Genomic DNA, 26,628 nt, shown 5'->3' on the forward strand with positions numbered 1-26,628 from the left:
AACTCACAGCAGAGCACAGAGCATGGAAGGTGGCGCAAAGAATTACTTTTCCCCACTCTCACTAACTTCTGCCACGCTTTAGTCTGGGTAGCAAGACAATGCGACACCAGCTTAACCTTCCACATTCCTGTACACTCCCATTCACATCAGCTGCCTTATTTTTTGGGAGTGTTTCCCTTGAAAATATTTCCTTTTTGCTTTGTTTCTCCCACGTCAACAGCATTGAGGGTTATGTCTGCGCTAGGAAAACTGGAAGTTACAGTATCAAGTCCAGTGTGGCTTCCGAAAATGGAGAGACCCCTGAAACCAGTCAGCACTTATTACCACTACCATAACAAAGAAGCACCCGGGTAGAGTTTCCTGAGCTTGCTGTAAGCTATCACGTTCACCACTGTTGCCACCAGCGCAGTGTTGAGACCTCCAGCACTTCAGTAATTGGATGTGATGAACCTCAGGGAAAAAAAGAACAACAAAAAAAACCTATCAAGCACTCATGATACTCACTTCTCTAGCCACTGGACTTTGGTACCTCCACTGCAGTGTAAACTGCTGTGCCCACTATCTCCATGTTTCTCATTATCACAGCGAGCTGCTTTATCATGCACTCAGCCTCATTAATGAATAAAGAGACACAGCTTCATTATTCTCCTTGGGGTTTTTTTTGGTTTTGTTATATTTAAGGGAGGAATGTCTTATGTAAGACATAAGTGAGGATCTTTTAAATGGACAGAAGGATCTTCTCAACAATAAGGCTTGAGGAGGTTTTCCTGTTTTGTTTTCTTATTCTTTACAATCATTTATGTAGGAGCAATCTTAATTTCCACAGTGTTTATAGGAAACAATTTGCAAAGTTGCAATTCCAAGCAGTTCTGTCACTCAGTGTAATAGTTTTACTTTCACTCTGTTTTTTATTCTAGAATAAAAACAGCAACATTAAATCTTGATGGAAAAGCGGCAACCACAGATACCTGCAGAGTTGACTTCACCACAAAAGAACACAAAAACAGTGACTGCAGGAAGCCAGACAGCAGAGCAGTTCCTAAAACTACAGCTTGTAGGAAAACTACAAGGAAAACCACAGCCTTCAGTCCAAGAATCCTGTCTAATTCTTGCTTACTTTACCAGGTTAATTAGATAACAGGTGACCTGTGCTGTTTTGCTTTCCTAATAATCCGAAATAAAAAATGTCATTGCAACTATTTGCTCTGTCATAATTGTAAATCCTTTCTTTGCTCCACTTGAACGAAAAAGATTTTAAGGTATTTTTCTGCTAGGTCTCCTCTGAAAGTTATTTCAAGCAACTGATGCTTGTGTTTTCTTCCCTTTTTACTGTTGTGACCAAGCCTGCATTCAGTTTTCAGGAACCAGGAACAGGGTTGTGAAAGTGTTTTCATATAGGCTCCAGAAGACTGCTTTAAGTCTGCTAAAGGTGCCATCAGAGCAGGGGGACAGTTTGAAATATAAAGCACTATTTAGCCCATCAATCTACCAAATAATAACATCTTTACACAGCTGTGGCTACAACAGGCCAAACTACCTCTGGGTGTTTTCATAGCTTGCAGGTACAATGACAAACAAGCCATTTATCCGCAAATTTTGTCAGCCAGGACAACAGTAGGTAAAGAACATACACAGCTGTGTCAAAAAATGTTTGCTTTTAACAAAAAAGTAGAAGACAAATAAAAAACATGAATTTATTGACAACTTAACTTACCTATTTTTTTCTTAATATCCAAGTGCTTTCTACTGCCTGGCATCAACCACAGCATTTGTTGTTTGGTATTCTTAGTATTGCAGCCAAGAGGGCAGGCTGAGTGCTGCACAGAACAGAGATGCTGGCTTTCCTCAGAGACGATGGAACCATACAGAGACAATGGAACCATACAGAGACAATGTACATAAATTAAAAGTGCCAGAACGACAAGGTTCTCCAAAACAGTTTAGGAATCCATCTCTGCCAAATAACTTAATGATGAAAAATGTCATGAAAAAAACCCCAAACAAAATCCATCTCAGCAAGTGAGATGTGTCTATACCCCCAAGTGCCTGGTGTAGTTAGTGTAGACAAAGCAGTTGTGTGATACTGGAACACAGGGTAAGCAGTCTTGGATTTCCTTTTTTTTTTTTCTTTCAATTTAATTTCAGATATAATTTGGTGTCTTCTACTTACTCATTCGTAAAGTCATAAATAAGGAAAGTCCAAGGTTTAATTCCCCTTTTGTAAAATTAAGCAGAAGCTCTCTTAACACACCAAACCAGAACACTGGTTTATATGTGCAGATCACCAATATCCTGGAAGGCAATACAAAAGCCACCAAATATTACAATCAAGACACATTTTGGTTCCAAGCCAGCATGCAGTTTCAGGTTTCATCTCATAAAGCAATTCTTACAGTCTGCCAGCATCGCATTTTCATTTGACCAATAAGCCAGAAACACACTGAAGCTAAAATAGCTTTAAAAAAAATAAAGTAGAACATCCACACTTCGAGCTTTTTGTGGCACCATGTAACAGGGACACACAAAATAACAATAAAAACCCCTCAAAGAGCATAGTGGCACACAGACTGTATTCCTAAAATATCACTCGTATGATTGGTAGAAATTGGTAAGAGAAAGAAAATGTATTTGGTAACAAAGCCTGTGTTGGGTAAAAACAACTGGTAAATGAAGAAAATCACCACATGAGGGCTCCAGATACATAAACTTTTAAATAGAGTTGCCTTTAGTGTTCACACAAAACTACTAAGCCAGGTATCTCTGCAGCAGAACAAACAGAGAAATACAGCAGAGCTCACCCATTTCTAATCCAGGCAATACAAGGGCCACCTGCTTTTCACTGCTATCCCTGGGTCATCTATCACATAAGATTGCAGGCCACTGCCCTCTCATCTGTGGTTTGGAGAAACCCCTTCAGAAGGTGCCGAAGAGGATATTCAAGATTATTGAATGGGATCCAACACGGAAAATGATGGAAATCCACTTATTTGAGTCACAGCAAGAAGTGGAATGAAGCAGCTCCCTCCCATTTACTCATTCAACCCCCTCATCAGGGTAGAAAGGCTGCAAGCAAATTAAAAGCAACCTAAACAATATAAAGGATTAATTCTTAAAAGGTCATAATTAATTATCATGCGTAAGTGCACCATTATCATGCACTTTAAGTATATCCTGTAAGATTGTGAAACAGATTAACTACTGATAAACAGTAAGCTGTCTGTTGGGGCTCCGGCTTGTAAAGCTCTGAGTTGCAAACAAAAATAATTTCTTGCAGGTTGTTTGTTCATAGATTATTCACTAGGAGGCTTCTTGTACCTTCCTTTAAGACTTCTTACACCAAACAGAAACCCAGTTTTGAGACAGGCAGTTGTTATTTTCCACAGACAGCCTCTCCCACCTCTATTCCCACGTCTACTGCAGAAGAAAGACATCACACAGGCAGCCAGCGTAAGAGCTCTCATGGCAGAAAGGCACCTTTCCTTCCAGCCATTGACAGCACTGTAACATTTTACAAACGCATGATTGTGCTCTGGTAAATCCATCATACCATGGTAAAGCACTGTCTCCCTAAGCTCCTGTACAGAGAAGCTTGTGCTGTTAACTACAGAGGTAGACTTGCATTTCTGCAGCACAGCCAACACGTTATTTACATAGTTTCATTTGAGTTGGTCCTCCCTTTGCTTCAGAAGAACTTTAGGAGAATTAATAGACACAGTGGGGGGATGTATCCTGCCATAAGGTTTTGTTACACAGAGTCAGACAGGGTGTTTTGTTAGAACAACTCACTAAGGGAGACGTGTGAAACCGGCAGGTGGAAGACTGGATGCTGAAGCAGCAAAAAACAAAAGCCATTTCCACCCATCTTAACCCCATGAGCTACCTCAGTGACCGGCAAAATGAGGGGCAGGTGAAGAACAAGCTGCCCTCCACATTGTTAAAAGTTACAGGTAAATATATACAGCATGTGGATAGTGGTGACAGCTCCTAACAGGTTACTCCAAATGCAGAGCAAGAACACAGTAGAGCAAAAAAGCACATTTTTGCTCCTCGAGGTTAAGCGTATTCAGGTGGAAGAGGGATGCAGAGTGGTTGTGCTGGCATGCCAGCACCTTTACACTAGTGTTGGAGTACAGCAGACTGCTGGAAACAGAATAGGTGGACACTACAGCTAAGGGTAGCACTGCGGCTACTTTGAACTGTAGGAAGAAGTTTATAGCGGAGTGGAAAGCGGCAAGGGAATATTCTTTTTCCAACCTATAAGCTGCATAATAACAGTATCCTGTTGAACAACAGCCTATAAAATATTTAGTGGGTGTCTCTTTCACTGACCAGATAAAATGTACAGCTCAGGGCCAAGAGGTTCACTCTGACATGTCAAAATTTTCCACTAGGAACCTGATGCAAATGAATATCAAACAGCAAATGCTGTCATTGCAGCATACAGAAAAATATTAGAAAGACTTGTAAAACAGCAACTCTCCTGAAAAATGAAACAACACAAAAAACCCTGTTGATTTTTCGACACTTTGAGTAAAACCAGCAATAATGACACTAGTGAAAAAGCTTCTCTCTGCTATAGAGCAAAGTAGCAATTAACAACATACCCCGCAAACCTCTTCCTCCACCATGCCAATGTTCTAGGATCTCAGGGAGGCTTTGTTTCTGGTAATCCACAAGCAACAAAGCCAAATGCAAGTTCACTGTGAATCCTCCACAGAGAGCTCACTAGTGTCAAAAATTACATGGGTGCTGTCTCTCTTTAGGAGAATTCTGTTATCCAAAGCCTCAGGCTGGGTTTTATACCCAGCAAGACTTTGCGCTTTGGCTAAGGCCAAAGGTAAGCAGATTCGCCTCCTTGGTCTCCTACCACTGACTGTCCAGTTTGGCCCAAGAGTCACAACACGTTAATACCAATAAACTGCAATTTCAACTGATTTTTCTGGTAATTTTAAAGCCATTGCCCAATTCAGTCTAACATGGTGTAACATACAGAGGTTCCTTTCAGTAAAAGGAAGGCTTAAGTTGGTTTCTATTAATGGCTACCAGTCATGTCCTCAGGAAACAGCATACACCCAAAAAGGCACAGGTCTCTACACAAGGTACCTTTGAATCAACAAAAAGATCAGTTTTATAGGATAGGTGAAGGAAAGATTTAAGCTCCATAGAAGTCAAGTCTCAAGTCTATCCTAAGGTGCCAAATCTAATCTCTCTGAAGAAGACAAAAATAATAAAGGTACAACAGCAACTGTGCATTAACTGAACTTTTTAATGGATAGATACAATCAATACACTGTAAGCCAGTTAAAAATTTTCACTGAAATCTTATTACCTTAATGAATAAATTAATGGTCAGCTCAACAAAAAAAAAAGCAAGAATTGAGTAAAGATATTGCCAATCCCTTGGGGAAGCTTCTACTGCCACAGCTGCTGTTTCCACTGATACACCCCCAAAAATGTATCATTATGATTCTTCAGTTTCTCCACATGCCTCCACTGCAACAGCACCTGCAATATTTCATTGACTAACTCATTTAACAACCTATAGTCCATCATCAGGTGGGCAGCTCTTTGGTAAAGGTGTGGCAAGAGGTTCTTTGCTTTCTGTCAATGCTCGTGGCTGATGGACAAAAACACTGAACTTGACCCCCTGGTTAGCTGCTGCCCTCACAAAACCACTATTTGCTGTCATGGTGATGGCTTTTAAGGTGTCTCCTGTCCCAAAAATGGTAAGAGAACGGCTATTGATTTTTGAACTAGCCACTAGTCCTAAGGCACGGTCAGATGGCTGATCTGGCACCACATTAATTCTTTGAACAAGCAACACAGCTCGCTCTTTCTCCCCAGGTCCTCCCAGCGTTTCCAAGATGGACTGAAAATCTCTGACAGCAGATTCGCAGGCAAAGAGCTCTTTCCCCTCCATGAACTCCTCCAGCTGAGGCAGGACCCTCTCCCTCCTTTCTTGAGCCGCTTGCTCTGTTAGCACTTTTTCTTTGAAGATGAAGTAGCAGCCACCATAGCTCAGAGCAGAGACGTAAGTTATTAAGGTAGTGATGTCCAAGTTAACTCTATTGCACACATTTACTTTAATCTGCGTGGGAAAAGCAATGCTGGCCACTAAATTCTCCCGGTCTACTCTGGTCACCTGCAGGAGTTCAGGGCCTTCTTCATCTGATTCACTGGCATTAAGGTGCTGGTTTTCAGTAGATGGCTCTGCCAGTAAGTTCACAGCAACGATGTCTCCTCGTACAGATATTCCCATCTCCGTAAGTCTCTCTGCCACAGGACTGGACACGCCGTTGTAGAATGCAAAGATTATGTGGGGATTGCTGTACTCCACTGGCTGCTGACGGCTTGCTTGCAGAAAGTCCTCTGCCTGCTCGATAACACTTTTGTCACCATACTGGCCTCTCCCCAGCCAGATGTTATGCAGGGCCTCAGCCTTCCGACCAATGGCCTTCACCCATGTGTGACCTCCATTGGCAACAACATCTACCACCAGCGTCTGTTTGTCTCCAAACCTGTCCTCATAAGCAAAGACGTGGAGGACACTGACAACATCCTCCAGGTTCTCCGCTGACTGAATAATGGCTTGAAGATGGGTAAGGTTTGTACTCTGCAGATGGGATTCTTTAACAGCCACCTTCCCTGCCTCTACCTTGTGTAAGAAGTTTAGCTCAGCCTTCAGTTTGCCACACAGTTTTGCCCCACCTTCTATTCTCCTTTTCTGGGACTTGGAAAGGGCTTCCGCTCTCTTGATCAATTCTTTGGCAACAGCAATTCTTTCACAAAGCAGCGACTGCACAGACATGTTGGAAACATTATTCCTACCAAGTAAAAGCAAGAGAGAAGGTTGTTATGGCATGGTCAAGAATAAAGACAGTCAGAAAGAGGTCTTTGCAACAGTATACACTGGAGTTTTGTAATAGATTTAGTGCAACTGCTACCAATATTGTAAAGTATAAGCATCAGGAACCTCAGCGCAAGTTCCACTGAAGAGTTAAATTCCTTTCCTTCACCTCTGAGGATCCAACCTACAGCCCCAAAGATCTCGGTTCTCAGCAAGGGAGAAGAGCAGCATTCAAGTCTCTACACACACCTTACAAGTTGTGGTTTCTGCCTTCCCTCTCCACATCCCCCCCGACATGTGAGCCCTTTACTGGGCTGGTCACTTAGAGACATCTCAACTCTCACAGCTCATCTGCAAAAGTTGCCATCCAGAGCAAAATTAGAAATCTCGTTAATGCTATAAGCAAATCTTGCCTCTCCCTCTCACTACAGTTACCATTAAAACATAAAAGCCACCCACCACGCTTAGAGACATATATAAAAACTAAGAAGTCTGGCTCCTAGTAAATATTTTAACACAGCACAGAAGCAGCCCATTATATTTTAAAATTATGGGTAGCACAGCTCTGTCCTCTCCAGCTTCCAACTTATACTGCACATGAGCCCCTAACAACCCCCAACAAAGTTTCAACACTACGCAGCATCAAGACAGACAATTTGCAATTCTAGAGCCAGGAGGATCTGGAGATCCCCATGTTTTCTAGTTCTAATAGAGATTTAGTGCACTGTATCCAGCAAGTCTATTCCTTCACATCCATATTGCTTTAGCATGTCTTCCTGAGGAAAATCTGTTTGGAATAACTTAGCTGAATGTGGGCTGGCTTCAAGCAATGTAGGATTCAATACCATGGCAAACAACACCGTTTTTATGATATACAGTAAAGAGCAACTACAAATAGTGAAATTAATTCATTTTGACTCCCAAGTATAAACACATGCTCCTGTAATTCTTACCTAAGCTGCATGTTGAAGCAAACTGGTACTGAAGGGCAAGACAAACACAGCTTCAGCTGAAAACAAGCCTCAAATTTATTCTTACACGTGAAGCAATAAGTAAATCTACTTGGACACCCCCCATCACAGCCTTTTTATAGGCTTTGAGACCAAGCTTATTTCAAGTTTTCCAGTGAGAGCACGCCCACAAACCCAGCTGCTCTGTCAGCACAAAAACGGCGAGTAACAGGCAACCTCACTACCAGCCGCAAGGCCTCAGGAGAACTACTCCTTAAAAACGATTTGAGGAAAGAAATGACGCCCTTCTCGCAGCGCCTGCCGCCACACGGGCCCGCCCACCCCGCCTCAGCGCGACGCGCATGCGCAGCCGGGCCCGCCAGCCACACCGTCCCCACGCCCGCCATTAGAAGGCGTCCCTCAGGGCCAGCCCGGCAGCTCCTCAGCAGCCACACACCGGCGCCACTCTAGCCCTTTCCCTACCCCCCAGGACCCGCGTCTTTCCTCGGCGGGGAGCGGCGGAAAGAGGCACCTCTGCCGCCCGCCGCCGCCAGCTTAGCGCCGCTTCGGGATCACGTGAGAGCGGCGCCGGGGAGGTCGCGGCGCCATGTTGGGTGAGGGCAGCGTGCCCTCAGCGCTTGCCCCCAAGACCCCCTCGGCGGCGGCGGCCGCGGAGCCCCGGTTGCCACCCCTTCCCTCATCTTTAGCTGCCACACTTTCCCCGGCAGCTCCGGGGCTCAGGCTGCCGCGGTACGTGGGTCCCTGCACCCCAGTGACTCTCGGGGTGCGCCAGGCCCGGGCCCGCCTCGCCGCCGTCGGGCCCGCCTCAGTGGGCGCTCCCGGGCCCCGCTGCCGCCTTCCCCCAGCGCCCGCAGCCCATACTCACAGCCCGGCGGCGGCAGCGCTAGCCCAGGGCAGCAGCAGGAGGCAGCCCGGGCCGGCGTGGCGTGGCTCGGCCCGGCCCAGCACCTCCCCCGGGGCCACCGGGCGGGGACAGCCGCCGCTCCCGCCTCAGCCCCCCCGGGCCGGCTCTCGTCCGCGGCGCGCCTGACTTAGAGCCAGGCCGGCCCCCAAATAAACACTTGGTTTATGCCCCAAAGCCTTTAGAGGAGCAATGACATTGCATTAGGCCAGAAGGGCCAGAGACAAGTCAGCGGTGGCTCGAACCTCGGAGTAGCAGCAACCACCACAGCTCAGTGGATGTTTGGTCCGTGAAGTGCAGGTAATAAAAAGGCACCTTGTTAAACTACTTGGTGCCCAATATAAGTGCCCTCTGCTTGCCCTGAGTTGCTGCCTGCTTTCAGGCACTACCCAGGCATGTTCAGAGCATACATACCCATAGCCTCCAGCCTCCTTCCAGGCTGCTGCAATACTTGTTAGTGGCGTAAGAGAGATTTGCCATCTCCGCACCTGCTACTGGTGATGAAATTAATTGCTAGTTCCTACAGTAAATAATAGTTCTGCTAGTCTAAATGATTCCTCTACTGAGTTTGTGCGGAAAGGTTTTGGTAGCAGGGAGGGCTACAGGGGTGGCTTATGTGAGAAGCTGCTAGAAGCTTCCCCCATGTCTGATAGAGCCCATGCCAGATGGTTCCAAGATGGACCTACACCTGGCCAAGGGTGAGCCCATCAGTGATGGTGGTTGCGCCTCTGGGATAACACAGTTAAGACGAGGGGCGGTAGGGAAACATGCAAAAGTAGCAGCAGTCAGAAGAGAGGAGTGTCAGTGTGTACCCTGCAGACACGAAGGTCAGTGAAGAAGAAGGGGGAGAAGGTGCTCCAGGTGCCAGAGCAGAGGTTCCCTGGCAGCCCACGGGGAGGCTGGCTGTCCCCATGCAGTCCATGGTGGAGCAGAGATCCACCTGCAGCCTGTGGAAGACCCCCTGCTGGCATATGTGGATGCCCAAAGGAGGCTGTCACCCCGTGGGAAGCCCACACTGGAGGAAGCTCCTGGCAGAACCTGTGCACCCTGTGGAAGGGACCCAAGCTGGAGCAGTTCATGAAGAACAGCAGCTCATAGGAAGAAAGACTCATGCTGGGGAAGTTAATGGTGAACTGTCTCTCAGGGGAAGGACCCCATGCTGGAAAAGGGAAAGAGAGTGAGGAGTCCTCCCCTGAGGAGGAAGGAGCAGCAGAGACAAGTGATAAACTGACCACAGCCCCCATTCCCTGTCCCCCTGCATCACACAGCAGGAGAAAGCAGAAAAATCAGGAGTAAAGTTAATCCTGGAAGGAAGGGAAGGGTGAGGGAAAGGTGTTTAAGATTTTGTTTTGTTTCTCATTATCCTGATTTAATTGGTAATAAATTTAATTTCTGTTTTGCCTGTGACAGCAATTGGTGAGTAATCTCTCCCTGTGCTTATCTCAACCCATGAACCTTTCACTCTATATTTTCTCTCCCCTGTCCAGGTGAGGAGGGGAGTGACAGAGCAGCTTTGGTGGGCACCTGGTGTCCACTCAGGTTCAACTCACCTCAATTTCACAAGGTGCTACAAAGCCAAGTGAGTTGTAAAGCCCAAGTGAGTTGTAAAGGCCTTACTATGCCTATATCCTCTATCACATTGAAAGCTACTTCAAGTAGTAGCCTCATAGCATGTAGAAGGACCCTGCTTTCCTAGGTACTGATCCTACCAGTTAAATAAAGCCCAAGGAAATTCTTTGTTCTTGTTGGTGTCACAATATCCAGGGTTCCTTACAGCAGATCATCTTCCAGGACATGTAAATCAAAGAACATTACCTACTTCAAGTGACCAGCATCTCTTCTTTCAGGTGACTGTATTAGGAACAGGATAAATGAAGAAAACTCATACTTCGTGGTCAGCTTAAGTAATCAAGCTTGTAATTTGTCATTTCTCACAAATGAACAATGTTTGTCCACTTTATTCCCCCTTGACCTCACTTTATGCAGTGAGTTGTTTTAAAAATATAAACAAAGCTAATTAGCTAAAAAAAACTTAATTGCACTTTTTGAAAATGACCACAACCACCATATAATTTGCTACTCCATTGCACTAGTATTTCTCACTCCTGAAGTGACTTGAGAAATACAGCCCCAAATTCGAGTTACTTTTTCTCCAATTCCAGGGATTTAGAATGGAAAGAGATGCCAATTAGCTCCCTGTAGTTTAAAGGTTCCCTTTAAATACTAGATAAGTTTAGATACTATTCTAGACATGCAGTCATTTGAGTATGGCAATGATTTGCTTCAGTGTAGGAGTAAGCAGTTAAAAAAACAAAACAAAACCCACACTCCAGATCACACCACCTTCCCCATTAGAACAGCATAACATCAAGGTCTATCTCTCTACCCCTAAGGAAATTATCTAATACTGCAAATAAAGCCCGAGTTCAAAATATTATGCATATTCTTTCAAAATTACACCAAGTCCCATGGCATTTGATTTTCTGTAGGGCTTAGGTATATTAGGGAGCTTTAGGACTCAGTTCTTAACAGTGTAAAACCCATCTAACTACCAACTTGGTGGCTCAAAGTGAATAACTGACAATAAACCATTAGGCTATGGTATAGACCTACCCTTCTCATTTCACACAAGGCATAGAACAATTAAATACCACCACAGAAACCATAACACATCCTTCACAGAGTCAGCCTGAGGAAAGCATTCCGACAGGGAAGTTGCAACTGATTGTCATTTTGAAGCTTTTTCATCATAAAAGACCATATACCAATATATGGTGCTTTGACAGCCTAATGACAGCATTCTCATCCTAAGGCACACTTCTCTTTGTTCTCAAAAGGTGCCACCATGTAATAATAATCAAACCACACATCACTTTACTAATTCAAACAGTTTATATTCATAAAAGCACTGACTTGGTACAAGAGGCCATTCAGAACATCTGACAAATGCACTAACTTCATGTTGCCACCCATTTACAATGTTGCTCTGTAACAACATGAAGTAAAACCAGCACCACTTCTGAAGTACACACCATGTGGTAGTAGTTGTCTGTCTTCCTAACAGGGCAGGGGGAAGAGGGCAAAACCCTCTTGACATTTATACCAATTATCAGGTATCTGAAGGACAGCACAATAGTTTCTGTACAATGTGCAGAACAGTTACTACATTTATTAAACCAAAAAAAAAAAAAAGGAAGGATACTGTTTTTTCACCTCCCTTCACCACCTGTAAAACTAATACTACAGATAGAAGTTGTTCAATTACTAAAACCAACCAAACAAATAAAACCAAACCACATCCCCCAGACCTTGAAACATTTGTCTGTTTGCCCCATTGTTATAATCTGGAGAGTGAGATAGCATAATTTATTTGAAACTTGCTTTGGTTTCAACTACCCTTCATAGGGTGCTCTTTGCTAATCAACTGTTTCTAATAGAAGCGGCAATTAAGCTATTGCAATTCATGCTGACCATTTTCTGAAGTGCCTACCTGCATTCTTTCATAAAGAAAACTCCTTTGAATATTTATATTCCATTAAGAAACCTGAATATGTATAAATATTCTAAATTGAAGATATAGAAGTATAAAGTCAAAGTCTCCAGTTTCAGTTCCTAGTTGTTCATTTTCTCTAGAGGAAGAATCAGAGTATGGATTGGTTTTCAGAGTAAAATACTCAGTGATCTGGAATAAGTCTTACTGAACTGTTTGGACACAGCTTTTATTTCTGACATTAGGAAATAAAACTTCATTTATGGCATGCTTCCGAAATTCTTATTTACCTAAAGATAACATAAAACATCAGAAGACAGATATTGGAAAGAACAGAACAATTAGCTGGCACACTACTTTCTGCAGACTAACTCATACTTTATATTTTCTTCATTAGTTATAACTGGCTGACATTTGATCTGTCAGGCTGCTCCCATACTTGCTTAGCCCTATCTACAAGCACAGTGATCCAGCTATCGCTCCCAGTTCATTATCAACATTTTTAACAGTCAGACTGCTTTAAAAAAATAAAATCTGCCAACAGTAACTTAAATGGCTGCAGACCAGATTATTTCTGCTGAAAAAAAGAACATATATTTATTCTGTTTCTTTTGCAGTAAATGTTTTGTTTCTCTGTAACCTGAACGACTCTACACATGTAACAAATATGTCAATACATACACTCACATACAGTAATATTCAAACATCTAGTTCTGCACCCGTAAAAGTTGTGAGGCATAAATTAAGTGCTCTTTTCATTACTGCACCTTTAGAGTTATCTTGCAAGTTGGAAAATACATTTGTGCAATGCAAGGGATAAAGTAAGCACATATTCTCATTTTGCTTTGTAAATCCTATTGATTTTTATTGAAGGTGGTAAAGACCTTTAGTTTTCAGTAAGATATTACTTCCATTATTTCTAACAATATTTCAGGGTTGAAAAAGTGCAATTTCTAGGGCCATAAAAATAACCCAAGTAATAGAAAACAAGTTATTGAGACACAAAGAGCAAGAGGGTCAGAACTGAGATGCTCAAGTTCACACCCGAAATGGAAGACTGTTCTTTTTCTTTGTGGAAGTACACGATCTTTTTACACCACATAAAACCATTTTTGGAAGTTACTTAAAATTTAAACAACATTCCAAAGTGAAAAAATTATGCCATCCACTCAAAATTTAAGTTATCCAAAAGAAGGTCTAATGTGAGTTCATCATGGCTGATATGTATGTGGAAAACTCTTTCCTCAACAGTATAGATACTGAAATCTCAGCTTTATGCAGATACACAAGCTATGATTAAAAAGACACACACACACACACCTTCCCCCAAAACAGTGGCCTTCAAATTTTATTCTTTAGCCTTTTTCAAGCTGTCATTGTAACTTTACATTTTGTACAGTATTTTGCGTACAAAGATTTCATGTACCACGGGAAAGAATTATCTGTAATAAGATTCCATGTATTACAATATTAGGACTGTTGCATGATATTTAAAAAATCTCTCAGACAAACCATGTAGAAATAAGTATGCAAAAACTGCAAACAAAAACATTGAAGTAGCCAAAATTAAAAAGACCTTTGTGTGTATCACACAGTCTTGCTCACTTTCTACTAGGCTATTGCAGCCAAGTAGTCCTTAACCTCAGTCGGAGTGAGCCTCCTAAAACCAGCTTCATTACAGATGCCAACTTCAATGTTGTCTTCTGTCATCTGCCCTTCAAAGCTCTCCTATGAAAGAAAGCACAGTTTGATTCATCGTATCAATGATGTCAAAACAATAAGAAACTCATTTATTAAACATTTTGCTAACCTTTAGTGTTAAGATAGCTGTGTGAATGGCATCTTCAAGCTCCAAATCTTCATTGTATCTGTAAACAAAAGTTCATGTATTTCAGCATGGGACAAAGACCTTTCCAAATCCTAATAATCCTGGAGTCTCTAAAAACCCAAACACTACTAAAATCTTCCTATTTCTCATGCAAATATTATTTGTAAGCACTGTGATATTAACAGTCGAAGTTATTATTTGTAACAAAAAAAAAGTATTTCACTACTTTTCCTATTGACACAGTACAGAACAAGATTTCTGCAAATACATTGAATATAAATCTTTATTGCACTGAAATAATTCTCCATAAACATAAAATCTGGAGTTTAAATAAAGCAAATTTCCTGTACATATATAAATAAGTAAACTAGAAGCATCATATTTTAAGCATTTTAAAACTTTGTTCTGCTCATCTAAAAGCATGCATTTTTTATCTGGCTGTTTTACATGGAACCAGAACAAACAGATTACCCTTTAAGACAGGTATAAAATACATTACCTTTTCTCAAGGAATGTTTTCCCATTGACATAGTTTTTTCCCATTGCTGTTGCTTTCCATGCAAAGTAAGCTCCCTGTAAAAGCAACAATCTATTGAAATGTTTTGTGTAACTTAGTCTAACATTAAATATTAAATTACTTAGTAAAAACTACACAAGCAATTATGAAAATACTGAATGTCCTGAGAATATAGGAAGCTATTTTGGATCACATTCAGACTAACTTGATATGGAAACACATGCTGTGGAAATATACAAAACATCCGTATGGGGCCTCATCTCTCACTACTTTGAAAGATGAATTTAGTAAGTCATTAGCATAGTCTTCATTTGGGATTCCCTAAACAGAAATAGCATGTTTGCCCTTGAAAATGAATACAGTGAGATCTTGCCTGAGGATCACTCCATGTATTCTTCTTTTTACAGATCATGTAATGTAAGCAACTTGTTGCAAACCAGCCATCTGATTTATCATAGCTACTAAGAGGATATTTAGCCATCACTTCTACTCTTTCCTCTGGCATGAAGACCATCAGCAGTTCCACACTTCAATCAAGCTGCCTTACACAAGGCATCTGTGCTTTTTACCTTTGAGCATCAGGTAGTTTTATAATTCAAATTTCTGAAGCTTATCAGTGATCACTACAGTGACCACATTTTTTGTCTGAAGTGTTAAACATACATATGCATCAAATGGCAGTTTTTCAGAGGCGCAGTGCAAACACAGCAAACAAACTCACTTAAATTAACCACTGTCATTAAATACTAAAGCACATGCATTACGTGTCACAACACAAGAGATTTGGGCCTAACTCCCATCCAGTTTAGGAAACAATTATTTCAGCAGGATAAGCAGTCAAGTTTTTTTTTCATGGTACCTGTTGCAGAATGCCACTCTTGCTGGCACAACCAACAAGGTGGGAAGGCATGAAAGTGGAGATCTCCCTCAAAAACAGCTGCCATCCCTCAAGCAGTTTAGGAGCAGGCAAGCACAGAATGATCCAGGCTTGCTGCAAGCACCTACTGAAATTGACTCATTCTGACTTCTGAAGTTACCTTAAGGGATCTTTCGTTCTAGCTCTGCATTCTTCTTCTCACCATTGAAAGTATTTCATGAGCACACAAACTTTTGGATGTTTTAGAAAAGCAGTAGAATTCACAAACGTAAGATACTTACAGATGGATCTGACTGAAACAAATAGGGCCGCCCTTCATTCCAGCCACATATTAGCAGTGATACACCAAATGGACGAACACCACTACAGAAGGAAAAAACAAAAAAGGAACAAAAATCACAGTTGATATGTGAAATTTATTCAGTGGAAACCAAAGGCAACTAAATTATTTTGTGTGTGTTAACCTTCCCCAAAGTGCTTCCCACCAGCCCGGAGCTGTGATCAGGATCGACTAGGCAACCAACAATACAAAACCAAAAGTATGCTGCCTTGTCTGACATATTTGTTTGCAACATCTGAAGACCTGATCTCACCCACTGACAGTCAGTGGTCCTACCGCTGACCCTTTTCTGTGGGCATTCTCCATTTAAAAAACTAATAGCCTTTCTGACACAAAAAAATTCTATCACCAGGTAGTTGTTATTCCTTACATTTAAACAACAATCTTTCTCAAAACTCAGAAAACCACATACCCAGATTGCGTGTATTCCTGCATCACAGAAGCAATTCTCTGTACTAGCTGAGCTGTTGGAATGGGCTCATGATAAACCAAGAAATACTGCTGGGCCAGCTTCCGAGCTCTGTGCACAAGTACTCTAAAACAAACAGAAAAACACAAACAAAAAACCAAAACACCACACCAAAATCAGTATGTCAAAGAAATTTCAACTAGTTGTTACAACTAGAACTGAAAACTCATAATAAATACTACGATAAGGAATTATACACCTGGCATAACACCAATGCAAGAAAACACAGACTGTCCTGAGTTATCTGTACCAAATAACCTCTGAAACACTTAACTGAAACTACGGTTGAATTACAGTGCTGTTCATTCCCTACTAATTCTTTAGATAGAATGTTATTTGACAAGGTATTGAATATATTAAAAAAAACTTAAAGTGAACTTCACATACAGTCTAACACAATATAATATTTTGTACACTTAGAAAGAAACAGCCAACTGCTATCTGTTTCTGTTTCCTACATTTCTTGTATTAAAATGCATCTAAATGGCAATCAAACAAAAATCTTTTCATACCTGTAATCTGGACCCATACCACTGTACACTAAACCTATATGTTTGGTAATTGGTTCTACTTTATGGACACTCCTTTCATCATAAAGAATGGACTTCTGCTTCTTCTCAGTTGCCAACACCACTCCATTTGCAGCTGCAAAGAACAATTTTTTTTAATATATATTAAATTAAAATTATGGAGAGCAGTCAAAACACAAAACAAGTTTATCGGACTGCAAAGAATTTTGTTCCTCCCTTTTTTAAAAACCCTTCAAGTATAAAATCACATTAAACAGAGATATTTTCATTAATCCATCCAGCACATTGTTTGTCATTTTAAATAATCCCATTCTAAAGATAACTAAGAACATATTAATAATTGAGCAGTTAAAGTAACTTCATGTGTTATTTCTATATAAATGGACACACAGCTGAAATTATTTACTTAAGGGACTCAAAAATGAAGATGTCTATTTCTACCATCTGAGTGTCTCAAAAATCACCTTTTCCTAGCATGAGCTCTATGCTCCCTTCCTTTATAAAAATTATGTAGTTGTAGGGAAAAAAAAAAAAAAGGAAATACGAAACTAAATATGTAAAAATCCACTGAAAGAAAAACAAAATATGTAGTGGGAGGCAAGACAAAGAAAGACCCATTACAAAGTCCAAACTACTTTAGGTATCTTAAATGATACTTAGAATCCTGAATCAGGGAAATCACTAACGTAGTTATGTTCTGAACATACCTTTAATTCCAACTGATGGAGCTCCTGCAGCCACTGCAGCTAAAGCATACTCAATCTGAACAAGTTTTCCAGAAGGACTGAAAAGGAAAATGTAAAATAAGCCTAACGTAATTCTGATGTGCTTGAATCTCTCCCACAGCAATCCGACAATAACTTGGTTTTTTCATCCTCTTTACACCTAGTGTCAGCATATTCCAATCAGAATTTTAAAAAACCTCACCAGTCTGAAGATTCACACCAGCTGCTAAAAGAACTGGGCCAGTTCAGCACAAAACTTGCTGCTGCACAATGCTACTGGGACACTCATACAGTACCTGCCTACAGCCCTGGCAAAAGCTAATGCATTTTGGACAGTGAACAGTGACTGGGATGCAGGTTGAAGGGGAACAAGTCCACTCTACAACTTCACACCATTTAAAACAAGTTTTCCACTCAGTGGGAAAACTCTCCTGAGCACGTCATGACTTCCGACTGAAATGGCATTATATGCATGGTTTTCAAAAGTTTTCTAGGCAGTGATGTTCGGTGTTGAAAGGCACGAGCAAAACACTGCTGCTCTTTTTGAGTGAAAAGCACACCTCACGCCAACGGCACCAGATAGGAGCAGCTCCCATTTCATGCCCAGGTATTCCTGCATTTTGTTTTAATGATCCACATCGCTCACAGAATCATCAGAACAGAGCAGCTGGTCTGAAACTGGCACAGTAACTCATCCATAATGGAGTGTGGGTGGGGGACCACCCTCGGTCCCCAGGGAAGGGGACAGCGCAGAGATGGTCACTCACTGGACAAATGATTTTGCAAATGGGATCTGTTCTCTGGGCTGTATTTCAGACACAGGTGTTCTAATAGGTAGAGAACAGAAAAGTATGTAACTCAGTGCTTAGAGGAGTTAGAAAACACAAAGCAACCAATAATCACTTAGTGTAGTTATTTCTACATGGAGTAAATGTAGGTGAAAAAGTAATAATTGCAGTTCCTCCATTACAAAATACCAACAAACCAGAACAATATTTTTCTGTACCAGCAATTAAAACGTGCAGAACATTAGCAAAATATGTTAAAAGCAAAAACTAAAATAAATAATTCTCAGTATAAGGAAAAGGTGAATGAGGGAAAGTGTAGAGTAGTTGTATTCTCTTCCGCGTGAGCATAAAATCAAATGGCTTCAAATTTCAGAGCAAGTAGTGATTCTGTACAGTACAAAACCTCATTAGGAAACCACTTCCAAGAGCTAATAAAGAGTTCAACCTAGCTGAGTAAAGCAGGTATGTTTGGCTGCATCCATCCAATATGATGATTCTCTTCCTAGTTATAGACTGAGAACTGCTTCATTTGCTTAACTACAACAAACCTTTAGTAGCCTACTTGGCAATAACACAGCATTACTCTCTTCCAACATTAAGCGGCCACTATACCAAAAGCAGTAGAAAGGTTCTTACAGTTTTTCTGTTTGCACATATATAATATAATTCAGGATACCTAAATAGCTTCATTAAAACAAACAAACAAACAAAAAATTCCCTTTTCTGTGGATTAATCTTAAGGATAGGTATTAGAGCACCACTTTAATGGCTATCACTCCAATAGCACATTCATCCTGTGCATGCAACCATCCTGCACCTCAACACGAAGTGCTAGGAAACCACGGCCTGCAAAGTGCAGCATAAAGTGAAACACACCACATAAAACTCATTCAAAAGCTTCTTTTCCTTCCCACATCTGCAAAGCTCGTTCTGAAACATCCTCTCAAAATACCCTAGTTCAACGATCATCACGCATTTCCAGTTGTATCAGCGTTACAAAATCACTACTCAGCCTAAAGTCTGTGCGGATCCTAAGTCTCCTACGCTGTTCCCACAAGCACTCGCTATAAGGCGCTACCCGTGACAAGACAGACCCCAGGGTGGCCCCAGAGTGACTTGACTCATGGCACCGAGAGAGCACAGAGGTGGCGACTGCCTCGGGGCTCCCAGCAGCTCTCTGCTCCCGAAGGCGAAGCCACCTGGCCCCTGTCGCTTCCCCCACGCCCACCCCTTCTGCCCGGGTCCGGCCACCGCCGCCCCGCAGCAATCGCAGGCCCGGACCCGCCGGGGACGCGATGACTCTGCAAAGTCCCCACTCCGTCCTGCCCCGCCGCCGGAAGGCCGCTCCGCCTAGGCTGTGCGCCGCCCCACCCTTGCCCCTCCAGCCTGTCCGCCGAAAACCCAGGCCCACAGGCCTCTGCCCCCGGAGCACCTGAACGTAGTGAGGGAGAAGCTGTAGCCGCGCTCCGCCATCTTGGAATAAGCCGCTCCGCTCCCCAATAGCTACCTCTGCGCAGGCGTAGCCGCCCCCGCCGCTTCCTGCACGAGGGCACAGCTAGCACGCTGATTGGCCAGAAGGTAGAGCGGACCGGAGCCTGCGAGGGACACGATTGGCGAAGATGCACGCTGCGAGGCATGCTGGGAGTTGAAGTCCTTGAGTGTGCCTCTCACCGCCCCGCCCTCCTGGTAGCGCCAGGCATGCTGGGACATGAAGTCCAGGTATCCGTCCCGGTTATGCAGTGACCCCCTCAGAGCACTCGGTTTCCCAGCAGGCTCGGCGGCAGGCGCGCATGCCCAGTGCGCCCCCGGGCCAGCGACCGCCCTCCCATCCCCCGTAGGCCTTGGCGGGGCGGTGAGGGACGATGGCGGCTCTGGTGATGGTTTTCTCTCCGCTGCCGCGGCTTCGCGGGCTCCTCCAGCGCTGCTGGGGGCGGCTGGAGCGCGGCCTCTTGCCGGGTTTCTCCGGGGGCCAGAGCCCGCCCTGGGGTAGGTACCGGCCTCCTCCCCTCTGGGCTGAAGGAGAGGGCGGCACCGGGGCTGCGGGGCCCTTTGTACCGTGGAACGGCGGCGGGAGGGGCTGGAAAGGGAGCGGGGCGAGGGGCTTTGAAGGTGTCAGTAGCAGCTGTGTCATATTTCACAGAATCAGAGAATGTCAGGGATTGGAAGGGACCTCAAAAGATCACCCAGTCCAATCCCCCCATGGAGCAGGAACACCCAGATGAGGTTACACAGGAAGGTGTCCAGGCGGGTTTTGAATGTCTCCAGAGAAGGAGACTCCACAACCTCCCTGGGCAGCCTGTTCCAGTGCTCTGGCACCCTCACTGAGAAGAAGTTTCTTCTCATATTTAAGTGGAACCTTTTGTGTTCCAGTTTGTACCCATTGCCCCTTGTCTTATCACTGGTTGTAACCAAGAAGAGCCTGGCTCCATCCTCCTGACACTCACCCTTTACATATTTATAAACATTAATAAGGTCACCCCTCAGTCTCCTCTTCTCCAAGGTAAAGAGCCCCAGCTCCCTCAGCCTTTCCTCATAAGGGAGATGCTCCACTCCCTTAATCATCTTTGTTGCCCTGCGCTGGACCCTCTCCATCAGTTCCCTGTCCTTCTGGAACTGAGGGGCCCAGAACTGCACACAATATACCAGATGAGACAATATTCCAGATGCGGAATTATTATTATGATTTTTTTATTCAGGACCAGCACTAGCAGTCCAAGCTCCAGCTTTTCTGCCAGAGTCAGCGAGCGATGCTAGAGAAAGTAACGAGGCGCCTAGCCTCTTAGACAGCATCTTGTGGATGGCGGCGCCAAAGAAGAGGCGCACCATTGAAGTGAACCGCTGCAGGCGAAGAAATCCCAACAAGCTTATAAAAGTCAAGGTAATCACCAAAGTTCTATGGGCTTGCCACCTTATTCACTGCAGTAATTTTGCTAGTGGCAAGCACGCGTGCTTGAGTAAGATTTATGCAAATTGTTTTTCATCTCACTTATTTTCGGGCAGGATTGTCAAACTCATTTTCAGTGGGGGCCACATCAGCCTCTCAGTTGCCTTCAAAGGGCCAAATGTAATTTTAGGACTGTACAAATGTAGTAGTTACATTTACAGAGTCCTAAAGTTACATTTAGCTTTTTGAAGGCAACAGCAAGGCTGATGTGGCCCCCGGTGAAAATGAGTTTGACACCACTGTTTTAGAGAGTCATTATAGTGGTCAATACTGACTCCAAAAGCTTTCTGGAACTTGTTTATAAACTTAAAACACATTGCAATCTTCAAAATACTTTGTAACAGGTACATTCATCCTGCATGACTGTAGTCAGTGGTTAAATAAAAAGTGACAGTTCAAGTGCAAAACCACAAAACAGGAGTTTTAGCTGAAGAGCTGGTATAAATGGAAAAGCTTTATACTTTCTGTGCATCTCATTGAGTTGATAGGTCTTCAGTCTTCTAACCATCAACAGGCATAATGATTTAGTTATTGACTTCATAGGCTGTTTTTAGTAGAAGGCATTTGATGTAGCAGTACATCGTAGGATACATAGATCAATAAGTTTTGAAGAGGCAGTTGAATTTGTATGACATTTCGTTTAACCTTTTTAGTAATTTGTTATTGTTCTCTGTTTCTTTTGTTGTTATTGTTCAAATTAGAAAATTTACTATTTTTCACTGTTTTTCAGAGGAACATAGATGTTTGCCCTGAGTGTGGAAACCTGAAACAGAAACATGTCCTTTGTGGCTATTGTTATGCAAAGGTCAAAGCAGAAACTGGACTGATACGTCTGGAAATACGTAAAAAGGAGGGAGGACCATTTAATACTCCTACTGTAGAGACTGTCGTCCTTTATGATGGAGAAAAGCCCACAGAAAATGACAAGGGCAAGCGAATCATTGAAAGAGCCAGGAAACGTCCATCTTGGTTTGTTCAGAATTGATGCTATAGAACTAATGCTCACAAAACCAGTTACCACAGCAAGAAAGATCATGTTTTTCAAGAATGTTTTGCTTGTTTTGTTCACTCAACGTTGATATGGAAAACCTGTGAACTTTTGGGAATTCTTTAATCGTGTGTCATACCATGCAGTGTTGCAGTCAGGTTCTTTTTCTGTAGCGTGCAGTGGGAAATGCTGCTCAGTGATACATCATAGCAGTCAAGAATTAGAGAGAAATCAGGATCTATCTTGGGTTTGGACATCTGTGTACAGTACACTGAATAACTTTTATGTTAATGTGCTATGCTGGTTTTGTAAATAACTTTTTTTTTTTTAAACAAATGGAAAACATTCACATGTTAAATAAAGCATGTTAAGTTTCCTAGGAAAATCTGCTTTCTGTTTTTGCTGCTTCTCTTTTGGAAGACAAACAAAGAAACAATGCCATTTTTGAAACCAATGTTGATTAGATACAGAGGATATTTACAAGGAAAGACACAGTCACCTGGTTATTTCCATGGCTCTTAACAGAATCTGCCTGGATCTCTCCACAGTGCTGCTGTATGAGATACTCAGTGATATTCCTGGTTTTGAGTGGTTGCCATGAAGTATTTACAGTTTTCCTGTACTGGGCGGAAGGTTGAGTGCTTCTTGCTCTTGTCAGTATACAAAATAATTTTCTGCCTTAAAGTGATATGGAAAGACTTTCCCCAGAGGATACGGAAAGATTTTCTTCCCTGACTCCCCCCCTCCCAAGTGCACCGTGATTTCTTGAGTGAAATAACAAATTTGAATGTAATGACTGGAAATCTGTAAATTTGGTAAGGAACAAAAGCTGACTCTTGCAGCCGTTGCTGGTAGGGAGTCTGGATGCCCAGTGTCTGCTTGGAAAAGTACAAAGAGCAGCATACAATGTCTGCAGAGAGGGGGCAACTCAGCCCTCTGCTGTGCATTGTTGCTCTTCAGTGGTGCAGTTACAGCACCTCACTGTGGATTTGCACTTGGGTTTTACCTGCACTGTAGCACCTTTGCATTTGAAATCAAGAGTTTTCAATTTTAGGTTGGGATTTCAATATAGACAGCAAACAGCACTGTTTTGCTCTGTCCAAGTTCTAACATGTTTTGGAAGCACAGGACTGATAAAGGTGCCTGTATCTTTAGAACTTGTTAATTAGTATGTAAAAAATATACTAGCAAAATCCTTCCCTTCATCTCACATGACTGCACTGTGTAATTTATACAGTGAATGAGGATCAGTAAATACAAGTCGTTTCCAAGTAATTTGCGTAACAACCTGCCAAAGGCTTTAAGAATGGGGCAAAATGAGAGCAAAATCAATGAACGAGGGATGAGAAGGAGGCAGGCTCTGCAGCAGAGGTGGCTCTAGTTTTGCCTAATCCTAGGAAATTCTGTTGCAGTCAGTTGAGTATAATTCAAGGCAGAATTTGCTGCAGTGTGCTCAAACCCTGGACATATGGACATATGAAAATATATGTATTTTTAATGCAGAGCATGTACCTGTTAAACTGCTGCTGGACACCAACAGAATTGACTTTACAGCTGAAAATTAAGATTGTACTTGATGAGTGTGGTATATTGAGTCTAATCAGTTGATGCTCAACTTTTGATCACAAAAATGATCAGAGGGCTGGATCAGAGGTTTCCTATGTGGACAGTCGGAGAGAGTTGGGGTTGTTCAACCTTACTGTGGCCTTTCTGCACCTAAAAGGGGCCTATAAGAAAGATGGGGACAGACTTTTTAGCAGGGTCTGTTGTGACATGGCAAGGACTAGTAGTTCTAAGGTAAAAGAGGGGAGATTCAGGGTAGACATTAGGAAGAGAGGTGATAGATGCCCTGTCTCTGGTTACATTCAAAGCCAGGCTGGTCAGGGCTCTGATCAGCCTGATCTAGTTGAAGATGTCCCTGCTAATCGCAGGGGGTTGGACTAGGTGACCTTTTAAGATTCCTTCCAACCCAAACTATTCTGTGATCTTATGAAAGGCTTAGGCTGGAAAACCCAGCAGGTCCACGGGGCTGTAGTCATTTGGTGGGGGGAAGGAAAGGAGGCTGGACCCAAAACTGCACTGAGACTGGGGCTAGTGTAGCAATAATGAGAGATTAGGACTCAAACAAGTCACTAGATCTTTGTTGCTCACAATAAAACTGAGTTTGGATGGATTTTCAGGGATGATGAAGGATGTGCCACCTCCTGACAAATCTCACTTCCCTGCTCCAGAAGTCAGGTTTGCTGCAGCTGGCCAAAATGCCTGCAGCATCTCACAGAGCATGGTTTGGGTTTGGTTTTGCTGCATTATGGAGAGGTTATTGTGACCCTAAAAGATAATGCTTTGAAAGCACATTAAGACTCCACAGCTGTGTTCCTCCATTTTCAAGGTGTACCAACCATTTTCTGGTTTTTGTTCCTACAATAAATTAGAGGCAAGGGCTGTCTCAGACGATATGTTCAGAGCTAAATATGAGAAGTCCCACCACTTGATTTCTAGGTGCTACAGTAATAAAACCCCTTTTTTCTTGCCATACTACTAATTTTAAGGTAAAGGAGTGACAACAGGACTACAATGCCAGCTCCTTCCAAACCCTGATCTCCATAAAGATTTATTACGTCATGAATTGTAGCTCCCTTTTTCATCTTGCAGCACCACTTTCAGGCATGATATGTCAAATATGCCCACGTAGAGATTCCATACGCCATTTGTATTTTAGTTTGCTTTGTCTTTTTAAGAAGTTTTTCCACCCTACACTTAAGAATGTAACCAACCACAAAACTTGCACTGAAGAAGTCAAAGAATCACTTTTCCCACCTCATATCAACTGTTCTGTAACTACACTTCTCACTCCACAAAACCTTTTAAAACGTTACTTATTAAACAGACAAATGGTTCATTCATACATGATGGCATGAGGTCAGCTGAATTCTCTTGAGCTGATGGTGAAGAACCGTGATTGTTCTTGAAATGGTTTCTGCAAACTCCTTCATTTGAGCCACAGCCACAAAGTTTTGCTGAAGTCAAATGGTGAATTGCAAAGACAATTAAACTATAAAACTATAACCATTAAAACTATAGTTCCTCCATCTCTGAGAATGACTCTTTAATGTTACCTTAATATACAATAGTTTCACCCCAGCTAACCCACTATATACTAGGTCCATAATTTTTGCAGTGCAGAAGAATTGCCCTTCAAGCTACAAAGTTCACTGGATAAAATAAAAAAGCCAGACAACTCAGTTTTAAAAAAAACAAATACACAATCTGAAATCATATGGTCAACATATGATGGTTTCTGCCAGGAATGCAGTGTGTTTTACTGTAGGTTGGCTTTGAGTGCTTTTGATTTCTTCATCCCTAAAAACACTGATATTTTCATAGGAATAAAAGCAAAAATCATATGTTACCTTTAGACACCATATCGTCATATTAGAAACTCTGAAACCACCTAGCTAGCAGCTTATTCTGTCTTAAGCCCGTTCACACCATGAATATTTGAAATGATTTTGTACTCTCTTTGAACAACTCTATATAATATGACCTCCCTGACACTGTTTATTCCCTTCAGAGCATTTGAGGTTTTAATAAAGACATACTTCAACAAAATGCATCAGGTAGAAGCTTGAGGGTGCGAATATTTTAAGGACAGAACAGACTAAAACCAAATAACCACACTCCCTGACTAGCAAACATAGAAAAAGGAGTAATACTTCACATTTTCAGAAAACAGAGCTTGATAGCACAATTCCCAGATATCCTTGAGCAATTTCTCAACTTGAAGAAGACACTGCTCCCTAGCCAGACTCTTCCAGGAAGCTAAAATAAAAGAGGCTACTGATTTATTTTCCTACAAGGGCTCATGTAGAATAAACATAACTAAGCACCAATCCGCACAAAGGAGCAGGTGGTCTCAGAGGTCCATCCACGTGGTTCTCAGCACCACATGTTACGGTGCTCTGCCAAATTTACCACCTTCCACATCCTTGTCAGGCAAATATTGTCTTGTAGGTGACGCACAACAGCCGGCAGGCACCCGGGTTGTGCTGTCAGTGTCTGTCCCTCATAAACAGCTCCTGAACTGTTGGCCCAGAGGAATATGCATTTTCAAGGCAATTAGATTGTTTGAAAAACAAACAAACAAACAAACAAACAAAAAAGGATCAAGATAAAGCTGGGAGACCAAAATTACTGACTTGCTGAAGAGAAAGTGCAGAGCCTGACTGTCCTGCACTCCCAGGGAAGCGAGTGTGGGGCACGGTGGCAGCACGGGGCACGCAGGTGTCCCCTGGCACAAAGGTCAGGGTGGCATCACTGCAATGGGAGGAGAGGAAAGAGACACCTTGAATAGGAAGGCAAGGATTGAAAGCCACAGGAGTTTGGGCTGTGTGAACCCCACGGCTGACCAAATTG

At 42.6% G+C, this 26,628-nt stretch overlaps 3 protein-coding genes across 4 annotated transcripts; 1 reads left to right on the plus strand and 2 right to left on the minus strand.

Annotated features, from left to right (window-relative positions):
- Nucleotides 1–5,277: 5,277 nt before the first annotated feature.
- LOC308038009 (UPF0415 protein C7orf25 homolog) lies at nt 5,278–9,124 on the minus strand. 2 transcript variants are annotated; one of them, XM_080340202.1, is made up of 2 exons: nt 8,684–9,124; nt 5,278–6,824 (listed from the first exon to the last, which is right to left on the minus strand). In XM_080340202.1, the coding sequence occupies exon 2, from the start codon at nt 6,806–6,808 to the stop codon at nt 5,540–5,542; it is 1,269 nt and encodes a 422-aa protein (XP_080196328.1). In that variant the 5' UTR covers nt 6,809–6,824; nt 8,684–9,124; the 3' UTR covers nt 5,278–5,539. The 2 variants fall into 2 exon arrangements, with proteins under 2 accessions (XP_080196328.1, XP_080196327.1); XM_080340201.1 differs by lacking the exon at nt 8,684–9,124 and adding an exon at nt 7,801–8,119.
- Nucleotides 9,125–12,407: 3,283 nt separating this feature from the next.
- Nucleotides 12,408–19,853, minus strand: PSMA2 (proteasome 20S subunit alpha 2). The gene is made up of 8 exons (XM_080340203.1): nt 19,716–19,853; nt 17,478–17,554; nt 16,753–16,885; nt 16,184–16,306; nt 15,713–15,794; nt 14,537–14,610; nt 14,020–14,077; nt 12,408–13,937 (listed from the first exon to the last, which is right to left on the minus strand). The coding sequence occupies exons 1-8, from the start codon at nt 19,754–19,756 to the stop codon at nt 13,821–13,823; spliced, it is 705 nt and encodes a 234-aa protein (XP_080196329.1). The 5' UTR covers nt 19,757–19,853; the 3' UTR covers nt 12,408–13,820.
- Nucleotides 19,854–20,134: 281 nt separating this feature from the next.
- Nucleotides 20,135–22,619, plus strand: MRPL32 (mitochondrial ribosomal protein L32). Its single transcript, XM_080340691.1, has 3 exons — nt 20,135–20,269; nt 20,980–21,161; nt 21,958–22,619. Exons 1-3 carry the CDS (start codon nt 20,146–20,148, stop codon nt 22,210–22,212), a joined length of 561 nt encoding a protein of 186 aa, XP_080196817.1. The 5' UTR covers nt 20,135–20,145; the 3' UTR covers nt 22,213–22,619.
- The last annotated feature ends 4,009 nt before the right edge of the window (nt 22,620–26,628 follow it).

Source organism: Nesoenas mayeri (assembly GCF_963082525.1).
Source record: "Nesoenas mayeri genome assembly, chromosome: 2".
In the NCBI taxonomy this organism is placed as follows: Eukaryota; Metazoa; Chordata; class Aves; order Columbiformes; family Columbidae; genus Nesoenas; species Nesoenas mayeri.

Excerpts from the sequence above, each read along its gene's own strand:
- MRPL32 (XM_080340691.1), top strand. The coding sequence starts at position 20,146 with ATGGCGGCTCTGGTGATGGTTTTCTCTCCGCTGCCGCGGCTTCGCGGG. Across the intron at positions 20,270-20,979 it reads GGGCCAGAGCCCGCCCTGGG|GACCAGCACTAGCAGTCCAA; the intron begins GTAGGTACCGGC and ends TTTTTTATTCAG. Across the intron at positions 21,162-21,957 it reads ACAAGCTTATAAAAGTCAAG|AGGAACATAGATGTTTGCCC; the intron begins GTAATCACCAAA and ends ACTGTTTTTCAG.
- PSMA2 (XM_080340203.1), bottom strand. The coding sequence starts at position 19,756 with ATGGCGGAGCGCGGCTACAGCTTCTCCCTCACTACGTTCAG. Across the intron at positions 14,611-15,712 it reads TGTTTCAGTCAGATCCATCT|GGAGCTTACTTTGCATGGAA; the intron begins GTAAGTATCTTA and ends TTGCTTTTACAG. Across the intron at positions 13,938-14,019 it reads CAGCTATCTTAACACTAAAG|GAGAGCTTTGAAGGGCAGAT; the intron begins GTTAGCAAAATG and ends TTTCTTTCATAG.